The 14,895-nt window shown below is 37.8% G+C and overlaps 1 protein-coding gene across 1 annotated transcript in view; it reads left to right on the forward strand.

Moving 5' to 3' along the window:
* ATF6 (activating transcription factor 6) overlaps positions 1 to 14,895 on the forward strand; it is a 214,950-nt gene that overhangs the window by 149,145 nt on the left and 50,910 nt on the right. Inside the window, exon 15 of the mRNA XM_024751633.1 lies at positions 12,927 to 13,011. Within this exon, the coding sequence (XP_024607401.1) occupies positions 12,927 to 13,011 (85 nt within the window). The remainder of the gene's footprint in view (positions 1 to 12,926; positions 13,012 to 14,895) is intronic.

Below are 14,895 nucleotides of genomic sequence, written 5' to 3' on the forward strand. Positions count from 1 at the left end.
ACTTATTTATATTATAAACCATTTTTGGATATCTATCATGTGAAAGACTGTAATAGATCCTGGGGATTCATCAATGAACAAAACAGATAAAAATGCCAGCTGTTGTAGAGCTTGCTTATAAAGGATAAAGACAGTAAATGTTAGGGAGAAAAGTAAAGCAGAGAATGGAAAGGATGTGAGTGCGTTTGGTGAGGATGTGTTGTTCAATTTAACCAGGGTAGCCAAGAAAGGCCTGACTGAGAAGTTGACATTTGAGTGAAGATTTGAAGGGGGTGAAGGTACATGCCATGCACATACTTTAGGAGAGGATATTCCAGGGGGAACAGCAAGTGCAAAGGCCCTGAGGCAAGAACATTTGCATTTGTGAGGAACAAGAAAGGAGGCTGTTGCAGCTGGAGCATAATTAAGAAAAGAACTATAGAAGATGATGTCAGAGAAGTAATTAGGTGGGTCATAACATATACATCTCTAAAGGCCATTGAGGTTATTTTAATTTTACTGTGAGATTGGAAGTCATTGGAGCATTTTGATGTACATTTTAACAGGATCATTCTGGTTGCTGTGATGAGAATAGACTTTAAGGAGGGAAGAGCAGAAGTGGGCAGACCATTTAGGAGGCTATTGTAATTATACAGACAATGGATGAAGATGGCTTGGACTGATGGTTAGATTCTGGATATACTTAGAAGGTAGAATCAGTAGGTTTTGCTGATGGCTTGGATGTGGAGTATGAGAAGCATACTACAATATTTTTGACCTGAGCACCCTAGAAGAATGGCCTTACCACTCAGTGGGAAACACTATGGGAGAAGTACATTTGAGAGGTCTACCAGGAGCTTAGTTTTGGATATCTTAACCATGAGATGTCCAAGGGGATGTTTTGAGTAGGCAGTTGTATATAGGAGTCAAGGCCAAGGGAGTGAGATGGACTAGAAATGTAAACTTGGGAGTCATCAGTATATAAATAATATTTAAAACCCTGTGACTAAATGAGATTACCAAGGAGTGAGTAGAGGTATACGAGAGGAGCTAATGCAGACTTACGCTTGGGAATGAGGGGCATATTTAGTGTTGAGAGTAAGAAAAATGGAGGAGTCCAAGATGATTTTAGGTTTCTATTTGGATAACTAGATAGAAATAGATGAGTTAACTAAAATAGGAAACACAGGGGGAAGATAAATTGTAGTTTAAATACCCTGTTAACAAATATTCCAGTGGAGATGTTTAGTGAACAGTTGTAAATATGGGTCTTCAGTTACGTTTTGAGAGGTTTGAGCCAGACATATACTTCAAGTCATGGGACTAGATGAGAATGCCAGGTGACAATATGGATTGAAAAAAGATTCATCTGGGGGGCTTCCCTGGTGGCACAGTGGTTAAGAATCTGCCTGCCAATGCAGGGGACACGGGTTCGAGCCTTGGTCCGGGAAGATCCCACAGGCCGCATAGCAGCTAAGCCCGTGCGCCACAGCTACTGAGCCTGGGCTCTAGAGCCCGCGAGCCACAACTACTGAAGCCTGCGCGCCTAGAGCCTGTGCTCTGCAACAAGAGAAGCCACTGCAATCAGAAGCCCATGCACCACAATAAAGAGTAGCCCCTGCTCGCCGCAACTAAAGAAAAGAAAGCCCGCACACAGCAATGAAGACCCAATGCAGCCAAAAATAAATAAATTTTTTTAAAACTTAAAAAAAGAAAAAAGATTCATCTGTAAGAAGCACGAGTAATTAATGTGGGATGTGGTGTAAGAGAAGGCAACAACAAAAACATTGGAGGGGAATGAGAACTAAGAGATTTTGACAAGGGAAAGTTGCATGTCAAATGCTGCAGAGAAAAATCTAGGGTGAGGACTGGATAAAAGCAAGTGGCTTTGTCAATTAGAATATAATATTTATGAGGCTGGTTACGGTAGAATGGTAGTGACAGAGTCAATTTTCGTTACTTTGGGCATCAAATGGGAAATAAGGAGGTCCATTGATTTATGACTCATTCTATTGTATTTTATCGACCTAAAATAATGCCATGATTAATCTAATTAAAATTAATAATTAGGTCAGACATTAACTGGCAGTATCAAATATGTCAGAAATGAAATTACAGTTCTGTGCTAGTAATGTTTCTTGGTTGTAAACAACAGAAACCTACTGTAACTTAAAGCAGAAACTGCAGACATTAAGCAGAAAAGGAATTTATTGGAAGGCTATTTTTTAGTTCACAGACTCCATGGAAGGCTGGAGAATTCAGCTTGAAATGTGGTGGGAACCAAAGGAGGCCACACAGCAAAGAACACAGCCATTGTCTCAGCTCAAGAAGTTGGGTTAGGACCACCAACCACTTAACAGCCCACAGCTTGCTAGTACTGCTGCCAGTGGCAGACTCTCTTCACAGCCATGAATAATCTGTATCTCTCTGAGTCTTTATTCACTAATGCCCAAGTCTTTGAACTTAAAAGGAGTATGTGATTGGCCAAGCTTAGGTCACATGTCCATGCTCTAGTTGCCGGAGAGCTGGGAGAGAGGCTGTGTCTCATTGCTCCAGGCTTCTGTAGTTGGAGATATTTCCCTCACAAAAATGCACTCAGTAGTGATACCAACAAATAGAAAAGCTATTGGAATGCTGGATAGCCAAACCAACAGCTAGTACTATAAAAACTAAGTACAAAATCTTAAAGATTAGGGAAACTAATTTGAAATTCACATGACCAAAATGAAAATTATTTAATAAGCTCAGGAATGTAATCCATGGCTTGCCTTACCAATATTAAATATCAAGAGTATCAAATTAAAAACTTGGCTTTGATCTCTCCTGCTTTGTACCTTATAGTATAGGCCCTTCAATGTCCTCTCTCCCAAATCTCTGGGCCCCTATAACCTACCCTGGGATTCACGATGGCAGCCTGGTCAAACTAAATGGAGGCGACGCTACTGAACCTACTAGTAGGAGCACATTTCTGGGGATGAGATTAGTCTCAGCTAGACCTGGATGGATATTAGGCGTAGCTGTGACCCTTTGGAGGGGAAAGAGAAAAATACCACTCTGCAGAAGAGCAAATTGGGTTGAGGCTAGGGGAAAAGTGCTTTGGGCCACAGCAGAAGCTGAGTGGCTGGGCCAGGCCAGGGATTGGGTGGGGTAGGAGACATTATCGGTGGAGGGAAGAAGAGAAAGGCATGTGTTGCACAGATAGTGGCTGCCCAAATTCTTCAAGTAACTAGGCCTGTGACTTTTTTTTTTGGTACTGGGATTTAACTTGATTTTTAAAGGTGCTTCCCTGCCAGAAGACCATTATGAAGTCTCCCCACAGAGGAAAAGACCCTTTATCTGTGTAATTCAAATAAAACTAGACTTTTTTGCTTGCACTTTTAAAAGACTAATTTTGGCATAGTGACACATCCAAAAGAAATACAAATCCCAAACTTCCAAAACTTGATAAGTAATGTAGCTCTTTAATGGAGTCTACTGAAGCTACTTTAAAGGGAATATTAAACAACAGCAAAATGTCCCCATTGCCCCCCCACCCCCCACACACAGAGTCACTGCCCCAGTCTCTCTTCTGTCACACAAAGGCCGCAGCTCAAATTATAAAAGTGCTTTCATTCCTAGGCTCAGGAGTTTGGATCAGTTTGTAAGTGCCTGTCACCCTCAGTTTCCTTTATTCAGCAGTGGAACGGTGGCTCTCCACTACGAGGTGGAAAGGAATAAACCCAAACAGCAGTGTCAATGCCCATGCTCATGTTACCTGTTGCACTTCCTCAGGGACTTCTCTGACCTCAAACTTTTGAATCCTTTGTTTAAAAAAGAATTACCAAACACTTCTAATAGTGCTTTCTATGTGCCAAGTCACTATTCCAAGTGCTTTAAAGTATTAACTTGTTTAATCTTTATGAACAATCCATGCAATAGGTATTGTTACTGTCCCCATTTTACTGATTAGAAAACGGAGGCACAGAGAGATTAAGGAACTTGGTTTAGATCCTACAGCTAGAGATTAAGCAGTAGAGGCAGAATTCAAACCCAGGCAGTACAGGTCCAGAGTCCATGCTCATTATCTCTATCTGTGTCATGCTGGCCAGTGCTTGTAAATCAGCATCCTGGAATGGTTTGCATTAGAATCACCAGGGATACTTGTTAAAAATGCAATATTTTGGCCCACCACAGACTTACCATGCCAGATTTTTTTTTTTTTTTAGAGAGTAGAGTACCTGGGTATTTATATTGTAAAGTCCTGCAGGTGATTCTCTGTATCCTTTGTTAAGAACTTCTGTTTCAAAAGGACTTAGTACTGTCACCATGTTCACTTCTGATCCTGGCTTCCTTTGAGCATAAGATTAAATGCTTTCAGAGGGATACCTTATTATTGCAGAACTTAAAATTTATACTATTGTACCATAGTTGTCTTTTTAAACCATTTCTACCTGAAATTTAGTTGAAATCCTTTCTTAGAACAATATTTGACCAATGAAAACAAAATTTTCACTCATTTTCCACAAATGCATTTAAATGCAAAAATTCACTTGGAAACTGAGAACATGCTGTTCCATTTATGACGAGAATGAAGAGAACTGTAATAGGTTCTAGAAAGTATACCCTATGTGATATGAAAAGAGAACTCTGAATTATGGAACAGGTCTATATAGTATCATACCTCCATCCTTAGCAAGGATTGCAGCTGGCAATAAAGCTCAGCTTCTAGTGTGAGCAAGTGTTCAGTCTGGCTATTTTGCTAACCTGAGGTCTCAAGAGAAATTTTGTCCACTAAGGTAGATAAATCAGATTATTGCAGATTATGGACTAATATTTTAAGGGCATTAAAAGAAATTTAAAATACATACTTTTTTTTCCCACTTTGTAGTTTGTCTTGTCAAGTCCAATCTTTCCTAAAATGTTCTTTATGGATATTTTACAGTCCTCCCTATTTCTTTGTGTGAAACCAAGATCAGAACTGCTTTGGAAAGAAAAGGATCAAGATCTGTAGTGAAGACTGGGGAAATATCCAGACACTGAGACTCAGGCAAGGAGAGATACCTTTAGAAATATAAATTAAGTAGGACCCCTCTTCCTCTACCTCTAGAAGGTTGTAGAATCACTGATATGAAGGAATCAGCTAGAATAATATCTCCCCGTGTTCCCGTCCCCTGCTTACACACCTAGGGCATTTGAGACTACTCTTGTACAACTTTACCCCATTCCTAGAGCCTTTGCCTAGAACTTTAAAAAATCATTTTTGGGGGGGCCTCAACATTTTCCCCATTTTTTCCAACAAAAAGTAAAGTAATTCTCTTTGATATCAATATCTAACTTTTTCCTTGAAGTGTTTCCTAATTAATCTCTTTTTTCAGAAAACTTGTTGACTCAGTTTGCTGTAGCCTCAGACCCTCCCTCTGTCCCTTCCCCATGCTCTGCTTTGGTAGCATATCTGTAGGATGCAGTTTAATTCTCAGGAAATTCACTTCCTGCCAGTAGTCCTGAGTAAAGTCAGTTTTTAAAATGAAACATCTTATAAACATTATGTCTGACAAACTCTCATATGGTTAAACTCTATGCATTTAGTGTTTGATCTTTCTCCTTAATAAGACATTTTTCGGATTGCCCCACTCTCGGCACTCAGCAAATAATGATTGATAACAAGTTTCAGGAATCCTAATGTATTTTTCCTAAATCACACACGGTCCAACCTTTGAAGAAGCCCTGTATTACAGCTGACAAAGTTTTGAAATTTGATGAGCTCAAATTATTGAATGAAGTAATAGGAAGTATAGAGTCAAAAACTTCCTAGCCCTCTACCTGTCCAAAGCACGTAACCAACATTTTGTCTAAGAGCTTTCTTCAGGGAAAACAATCCTACCCAGGTTTATAAACACTTTCCCTGAAACTCTCATCAAGAGAGAAGAGCGATTTGGAGGCTACTGTCTTATTCTTGGGAAAGTTTACAAGGACTTGTTTTGACCATGAAACTCAAAATTAATTCTGGGTTTGAAAAAGAGGCATATATAACTGTTAGGTTGAACCTTATTAAATTACTGAGATTTTTTTTTTGATATATAAAAATATGCATTTATGTAAACATTATTTCTCAACTTAATGCAGTTTATAACATTTAAAAATCAGTATTTAATTGCAAATGATTTGTCCTTCATTCCAGCAATACAAAGTGTTGCATTAGTACCACCGAAACCAAAGGAATTGGCGAGTCCAATACATCTTTTCTCAGTTTTCCATTCCTGTGTCTTGAGTGGAACATAATTGAGATCAAATTGTGGTTCTGTACAGTCTAGGTTTAAAGGAGGTGTCAGTTTTCGATAATAACAAGCCAGGGCGGTGAAAGCTGCCTCAACACCCCGGCAGCCCCCAGGAGGTGTCTGGTGGCTCCCATGGTAGAGGAAACAGCAAGGGCATGTGCATGGTCTTTGAAAAGATGTTTGATGGCTTTGTTTTTAGCAGCGTCTCCCAATAGTGTGGAAGTAGCACGTGCATTGATATAGGATATCTCTTCAGGTTGTACACCTGCATCTTTTATGGCAGCAGCCATACATCTGCACCTGGTGTCATGCGGCCTGCGCAGCCACGGTCCCCTGAAGTTACTGAGATTTGACTCACAAAAATGACAGTTTTGTATGGTTCAGTCATACACTTTTTTGTGTGAATAAAAGGGGAGTTCAAAATCAGTTGGGCGGTTCTGGGGGCTTCCTATAGAGTTTGATATGAGAACCATCTCTTAAACTTGAGTTTGTACTTATTAGGATTTCAAGCTAATTTTTCCTCTGGTGACCTTGCCTGCATTATCAAATTTGAATTTAGTGTCAAAATTTTCCTCTTGTCAGAATGTGAACCTTGGCTCACTCTTGGGCCATCTGCTGTGCACTAATAGTTTTGATGTATTCTGCCTCTGGCTGACGTGTGCTAATGGTACAGATGCAAACTTTACATTTCCTTTTATTGGTCTGTAGTCTTATTGCATACATTAGTGGCACAAATACTGCATTCATATAGCTATTTCTATTAACTGTTTCTACTTTGGGGATGAGTAATGTACTTTGCCTATGTTTTTACTATGATGTGAAGTCCTACATCATAGACATTTTAATAGGCTTTTAAATGATTACACTATACTTAATTTTACTACCTCTAATTTTTTTTTTTGCAATTCTTATTTTCAGGATATGTCCCTATGTGTGTCTGTGTATTTAAATGATTTCAAATTTTCTGATTGCTTTTGCTTTTTAATTGCTTTAAATGAAGGGACACATTTGGTTTCTGATCAACACTTAGTATAACTACTAGAAATTAACATTAGTTCAGAATATTGTGAATCTGATAAATAACTGTGAAAGGCCTACTTTTAATTACTACTTTGACCTTCTTATTTTATTTTATTTTTTTTGTGCGGTACACGGGCCTCTCACTGTTGTGGCCTCTCCCTTTGTGGAGCACAGGCTCCGGAGGCACAGGCTCCACGGCCATGGCTTATGGGCCCAGCCGCTCCGCGGCATGTGGGATCTTCCCGGACCGGGGCACGAACCCATGTCCCCTGCATCAGCAGGCAGCCTCTCAACCACTGTGCCACCAGGGAAGCCCTGACCTTCTTATTTTTAAGATTTGATGTGCTCTTCAATTTGTTTGGCAGTTTGAAAGATACTCGGTAAGATAAATGAGGTAGAGTGATAGAACACAAAAGTTCTGTAGGGTAGGAACATAGATCAGAGAAAATTTAATACAAAGCTATTTTTCAAATGAGGATAGATGCTCTTTTTATTTTTGGTCTGGTTTTAACGGTTTTCTGTGTTGGAAAACCAACCCCATCTATGTAATCCAGTGTATATGGATCAAATATAAAATATTAAGAGGCTATTGTTATTAATGTGGACCTGATTTGCAAAACTTTTTTTTTTAAATAATGTGTTATATCTTCCTAAATTTTATTTATTTATTTTTGGCTGTGTTGGGTCTTCATTTCTGTGCGAGGGCTTTCTTTAGTTGTGGCAAGCGGAGTCCACTGTTCATTGCAGTGCGCGGGCCTCTCACTATTAGGGCCTCTCTTGTTGCGGAGCACAGGCTTCAGACGCGCAGGCTCAGTAGTTGTGGCTCACGGGCCTAGTTGCCCCGCGGCATGTGGGATCTTCCCAGACCAGGGCTCGAACCCGTGTCCCCTGCATTAGCAGGCAGATTCTCAACCACTGCGCCACCAGGGAAGCCCTGCATAACTGTTTGACATGTTGATCTAAGTGATCTAAGTGAAAACTGCTTAGTGTCAGAAGTGCCACCTGTTGCAGATTGAGTTTCCTTCATTCCTACAGGACATCATTAGATATTAAGGACCTTCTTTTCTATCAAAAGTAAAGGACTCCAGGGACTTCCCTGGTGGCGCAGTGGTTAAGAATCTGCTTGCCAATGCCGAGACACGGGTTCGAGCCCTGGTCCGGAAGATCCTACATGACGCAGAGCAACTAAGCCCATGTGCCACAACTACTGACCCTGCGCTCTAGAGCCCGTGAGCACAACTACTGAGCCCACGTGCCACAACTACTGAAGCCCACGGGCCTAGAGCCTGTGCTTCACAGCAAGAGAAGCCACCGCAATGAGAAGCCCGCACACTGCAACGAAGAGTAGGCCCTGCTTGCCGCAACTAGAGAAAAGCCCGCACGCAGCAATGCAGACCCAACGCAGCCAAAAATAAATAAAAATTTTTAAAAAGCATAAATAAATAAATAACCCCAGCCTTGAGTCAGAGTTTCCTAATATAGGAAAAGCTGTTTTACCTAGTACAGCAGAGACTAGTGGGTAATCTGTTAATTAACAAAATTGGTTAAAGCAGGGGATCATTTTTTTTTAAAGATGTATATTATTTTGTTTCAGTTAATTATATAAATGTGCATTCATTTGCCACGTTTTGAGGTAGGGCCAATTCCTTTTGGGTCCAGATCTCCTAAAGTTCCATGTTGTCTTTCTTGCAATAAACTATACTCACAGTGCTCTCTTTTCACGCTGTATCTTATCAGTTACATAGTAGTTTATTAAATTACACAATTAGTAACAAATGCAATTAGCAAAAGTAGTTTTGGCAAAATACAAAAACTAGTCATGAATGTTCAGTGTGCTAGAGGCATCAGTCAGTAAGTTTTAGAGGGGAGTGGGAAGGGTCATTTAACCTAGTGAGTTAGTTTAAGTTAAGGTCAGTCTCTATTCTACACAGATATGTAGAATCAACATTTGGCAAAACTTAGTAAGACCTCAGTTTTATTGTGTTTTACCATAATAACCTCCAGCTGAGCAAAATGTGATCCTGTTCTTTTGATAAGTTAGTCTCCAGTGCGTTAGCTGTCTTAAAAAGAGAAGAAACAGATAACTTCGGATGCTGTATTATGCCCTAATATTTTGTCTTTTTCTAACGAAGTGCTTGGAAGAGGGGATTGGGAGACCTGTATGAAAATAGTGTATTTTCTCACGCACAATATTGTGTAACATTGGAAAACTGATGCTTCATTCTCATAGTGAAATGTTTTGGTGTTTTCCCACCAGTGTTTTTCTAACTTCCTCTGGGAATAAAAATAACAAAGCTTTGATTATAATATTTGTGTACATAGTTTCCTCCCTGAAGATAACCCTTGGTATCTCAGTCCTATAAAGGCTTTTTAGGAGTCCGTTTGAAGATATCGTAAAGTTAGTAACATAGTTTTGAATGACAGTGACAAAATATATCATATTTATCTCTATGGCAACATCTTTTTTTTCTACTTTTCCTTTTTATTTTTAAGTAGCTTCACCTTTGTTGCAGTTGGATTATATTAACTGACTTAATAGGAAAGAAAGTTTTGTTCAGATTCATCTAATTGTACCTGTATTTTTCCAGGATTGAATTTCCTATACAGGTTCTTTAATAAATAAGTAATGGGGGGGGTAATATTAAGAATAACAATATCAGATAATATCAGATAACAAATGTGGGTTTTTGAATGCTGTCAAAAAAAGAGTAAAGCTTTCTCTGATTACTTTAACCCTTATTGAGATTTCTCTTGAGTAAATACCATTAGCATTATTTCACAAATTTATAATATAACAAGTAATCAGGGTTGTGTTTAGCTACGAGTGATAGAAAATCCAAAATAATAGTGGCTTGGACAAATTAGAATTTTGCTTCTCTCTCATGTGAAGTTCTGGAGATCTTACGGTAGCTCCTTGATCGTCAGGATCACTAGCTCCTTTATCTTATTGGTCCATAAATCTCAGATTGCAGTTTCCATCTCATAGTCCAAGATGGCTACTCCAGTTCTAGCAGTCACACCTGCATTCTAGCTAGCAGGGAAGAGAAAAGGGAAGGAGGAAGGTTGCCTTCCACCATCACCACCTTGACAAAGTTTCGTGCACCCTTTCTCCTTAAGTCCATTGACCAGAACTTGAATATATGGCTTCATTTGGTTGCAAAGGAATATAGTCCTTTTTCTGAGTGGCTTTGTGCCCAACTAAATGCCATTAGGAATGGAAGGTCCTATTTCTATTCTAATGTTATAGAAGGGAAAGCAGATATTGAGCACAAATGACTGTTCCTGCCACAATTAACATTCTTTCCCTAACAAAATAAAAGCTTGAATTTATGTTCTTTAAAAGAAACTATCGTCTGTAGCACGATGCTGAGTACGTGGCAGGTCACTATGCTCGGTAAATTTTTTTTAATGAATGGTACGAAGTCAATAAATACTTGTTGACTGGCTCCTTTTCTCTGGAGATGTCACTGTTAGGATTAGTGAAATGCCATAAAAAGTGAAATGAACATAGTTGGAGAGAAAAAATGATTGATGATTCATTGTTATGGCAAGAAACGTTTAACTTGAGGAAGAGAAAGTAAATGTTAAATGAAACAACAACTACGCTGTCCCAGGCATGTGTGTGTACAAATTATTTTTTAATATAAAATAAGCACAATTAGAGTTTGTAGTATACCAGCTTTGATTCCCTGCCGTTCTAACCTGTAGGCCTCTTGGTAAACAAGCACTTTAAATTATAGGTTTTCCTCCCATTTTGCAAACCTTTAATAATTAGAGGTAAGGCAGGTTAACTGTAATAGTTTTTATGCATTCAAGATGTGATTCTTCTTTTTCACAAATAATAATGTGATTTTTGGTTTTCTGCTGCAAAAGTAACTGCTTTGTTTGAAATTTAATGAAGAAAGTAGGAGGCATTATGTTTGGAAAATCGTAAGATCTTAGCAGGAAACTCAGCTTTAAGTCTGAGCCTGACCTTAACCCATGACCAATGGAATCTAAGTGTGTTTATTTTTACAGTAGCCTTAATTTGGGGCTTGTAAGTTTGTTGGTTTGTTTTCTCATTCAGTTTTGGGGATCCTGAAGCAGTATTTTAATTATAGGAGTTTAGCTATTTATAATTTTCATGGCATGAAGATCAGCATGTTTTGTTTTGTCTTGGCTATCATGTTATCTTACTCTCAGAAACGCGTGATCTTTGTGTCTAACAATGCACTTAAAAAGAAACCTCTCATGCTGCAAGGCTGGAATTCTAAAAGAACAATTTCACTCATCTTTTCCCCTCTTTTTAAAACAACATGTATGTTCTCTTGGAGATGTTGCCTTGAATTAGACAAAGCACAAGCAGTTACTGCAAATGTTTTCTGTACAGCTCTGTTCATGTACATTAATTTCAATTTGTTTTTCACAGATTTTTTTCTTAGCTTTGTCGATACTTATATTTCATAATCACATTGACTTTGAATTAAGTTGCATTGAATTTTTATCACTCTCAGCTATGTCAAATCCTACTTTTTGATGAGTCCTTCCACATAGCAAGTTTGTTGAATGAATGATAAGCAAACAGGAAAAGAAAGCAAGAGGGGTTAGACTGTGTGTCAGCTTTATCTCAGTTTAATCATGCTCCCTTAAATGGAAACATTTATATATATATACTTTTTTCTTTTTTTCCTTTTTGCTGTGACAATTCCCACGTTTTTGCTAGGAAAAAGAGGAGTTATTGAAAACAGTAGTTAATATCAAAGTCGTTAAGTCATTTATAATCAGCGTTGGAATACCTACAGATGTGTTTATCTTTTCCAAAACACTCATACTACCCTGTTTTTGATGCCAAACTCTTCTTGGCTCATTCTTATTGCAGTATTTGTGTGGTTGGAAACTAGAAACCTCAGATGTCCTGGGTCATTTATAGATGATCAAAGGTTGGCAATATTACATTTAGAATTATATAGTTATGCTAGACATGCACTTGTAATTTTTTTAACCCTTCCACTACGCTGGATAATTTTTAAGGGCGAGAACTACGTATCTTCTTCAGTATATACCTGTTGCTTACCAAAAGAAAAGTCTAACACTGGCTGCTTCAAAGGAGGAAGAGGAGGCTAAGCAGGCAAGGCTCTCGGCCTTGGCCTTGCTTCAGTGAGAATCTCTTTTATGTATCAGTAATTTGGGATCAGAATTCTATTTTGGGGTGAGGGGAACGTTCCTCTTCTTTAAAAAAGAAGTTTGAAAATGACTCTATTAGATAACTTCTGTGTCTTGTGACATTATCTAGTGTAACCTCCTCATTTTACAGGACTGGAAACCATACAGATCATACAGCTACTCAGCGGCAGAGCTAGAATTAAAATCCCTCTGTTCTGACTGCTTGACCAATACTCTTTATAGTATACTGCAGCATATATGTTATCAGAACCTAGGAATATTCTAAGAATACTATTGATACGTAGTACCTGGTAATGATAGTCATTCAGTAATTCATAATGTTTATTGCGTTATGAATGAATGAATCGTAAAATGGTTTGTAGTTAATTACCCCCAAAGCCAGGTTCAAATAAAAATTGTCATTTTTTTATGATTGCGATGAAATGTTGGCATCCTAAGAACTCTGAATTTGACTTGTTATAGGACTAAGCCAATTATTATGAGTAACAACTTGTTCTTTGTTAATCTTAGGATCACCTGCTGCTACCAGCTACCACCCATAACAAGACTACAAGACCAAAGATGTCAATTGTATTACCAGCAATAAACATAAATGGTAAGTTGGAATTTTGGTTTATGAACGACATGCAATTGCTTTGTTTAACCTAGATTCTCTGGATTAACTAAAAGACACAAAATGTTCAGTTGGTTAGTTATATGTCCATGCATTAATTCTGAAACATTTTCCCACTGTTTTCACAAAGTATTATTTTTAAATTCTTGTGCTCTTTTAAAAAGTAAAGGATTTAATTTAAAGTTGCTTTTTAAATTACTATATTTTTAAAAGAAAAAAAATCATTCTCTTTTATTTACAAAATTGGAACAGTTAACATCTTTACTGATCTATACACTTGTTGTCTGGGGCCTTTCTGGTAATACATGATGTATAAGAAGTCCCTGCTGTGTTCTGAGAGTGAATTTGTAAGTTAGGTTGTTGGAACTCAGTTTCCTATATCACATAAATGGTGATATGATTCCCAGACCAAACCTAAGAAGCCTATTTATATTTAATCCGTAATACTGATGAATTTGATATTGATAGTATTACCATTGCATTTTGTTCCCCCACTAGTTCTGGGTATTGGATAAAATACAAATAATACCGTTAATACTTTGAGAGTATCCAGAGATGTTAAGGCATAGCGTACTTGCTTAGAGTCTAGGAGGAAAAATAAGACAAGCACAGAAATCACTGTATCCCAAAGAGAACGTCCCATAAGGAATAAAGAAAGTACTAAAGAAATTTAGTAAAGAAGAGATTACTTCCAGCTGGGTTCTTCATGGAAAAGAGAACTCTCACTCCCAATACCAGCTGTGTGTCGTAAATGAGCACAGTGTATATTGTTGGCTGATTACTTCCTCTGACACGTCATATTAGGCTCTAATGAAACTAGGAGAATTGGCTATCCTTCTCAAGTCCATTTATCTGGTGTAATAGAACTACTGGTAAATTTTCTGTCTAGTAATGGGAACCTTATAGTTTAATGAGTAAGACGAAAATGAAAAGCCCTTTAACCTGCAGTTGAACCAATCCACATTCTGATTGATGATCATGATTAAGCCACCAAATACAGTTATAAAACAAAACACTGGGATTCTAGATAAACTCCAGTAAAATGTAGTCTTAGAGAAAAAGTATTAGATATTCATTGTACATATTAAGACCATAGAGGACTATAGAATTTCAGTTAGCTGTATATAGACAGCTTATTAGAAATGCTTAGGAGGCAACGTTATAGACACAAAATAAAACTTCTTTTTTTGTTAAAGCATAAAAGAATTATGACATTTTCTTAGTCTTACAAAGACAACAAATTTGTTAAAGAAACAAACTATAACATTGAGACGAACTTATCTTCCTTCAATAAAGGCATACCCCTGAAGCTTTCATGGAGCAATCATATTACAACTTCAAGTGGAACAGTATATTTCAAAGTGTACTATATTACACTTCAAAGAATATACTTAGGGAATATTATTAATCTTATTCCATAGGTACCTAGGTTTCTCTGCTTGAACCGTAATAGATTTAACTTCTGGTCAGCTTATGCTCAGAAAGGCTATTGTCTAAGCTTCAACAAGGCAGAATTCACTTAACTTTGTTGTTCTGATCTCAGATTCTTATAAAATAAAACCAGGCATTCTCTTGCATAACACTGAACTATCCGTTTGTATTAAGCCAAGAACAATAAGATGCTGTTTGATTCTGATTTTCTTGGCCAGGGGACTAATTTTTGAAAATGAGCCTTTTCATGGATTTGAAAAATACAGTAATTAAAGGATCATTTCCTTGTTAATCTTGTTTGGGTTTCTTTGTAAATAAGTTTTGTTTTCCTTTTTAGGATATAGTATACTGTTAGAAAATTTAAGATTCAAATTCAGGAAATACTGATTGAGTATATACCATGTGTTCAGTCCTGTGCTGCATCCTCAGCCTCTT

The sequence above is a fragment of the Neophocaena asiaeorientalis genome, unplaced genomic scaffold (genome assembly GCF_003031525.2).
Source record: "Neophocaena asiaeorientalis asiaeorientalis breed wild unplaced genomic scaffold, Neophocaena_asiaeorientalis_V1.1 scaffold156, whole genome shotgun sequence".
Lineage (NCBI taxonomy): Eukaryota > Metazoa > Chordata > Mammalia > Artiodactyla > Phocoenidae > Neophocaena > Neophocaena asiaeorientalis.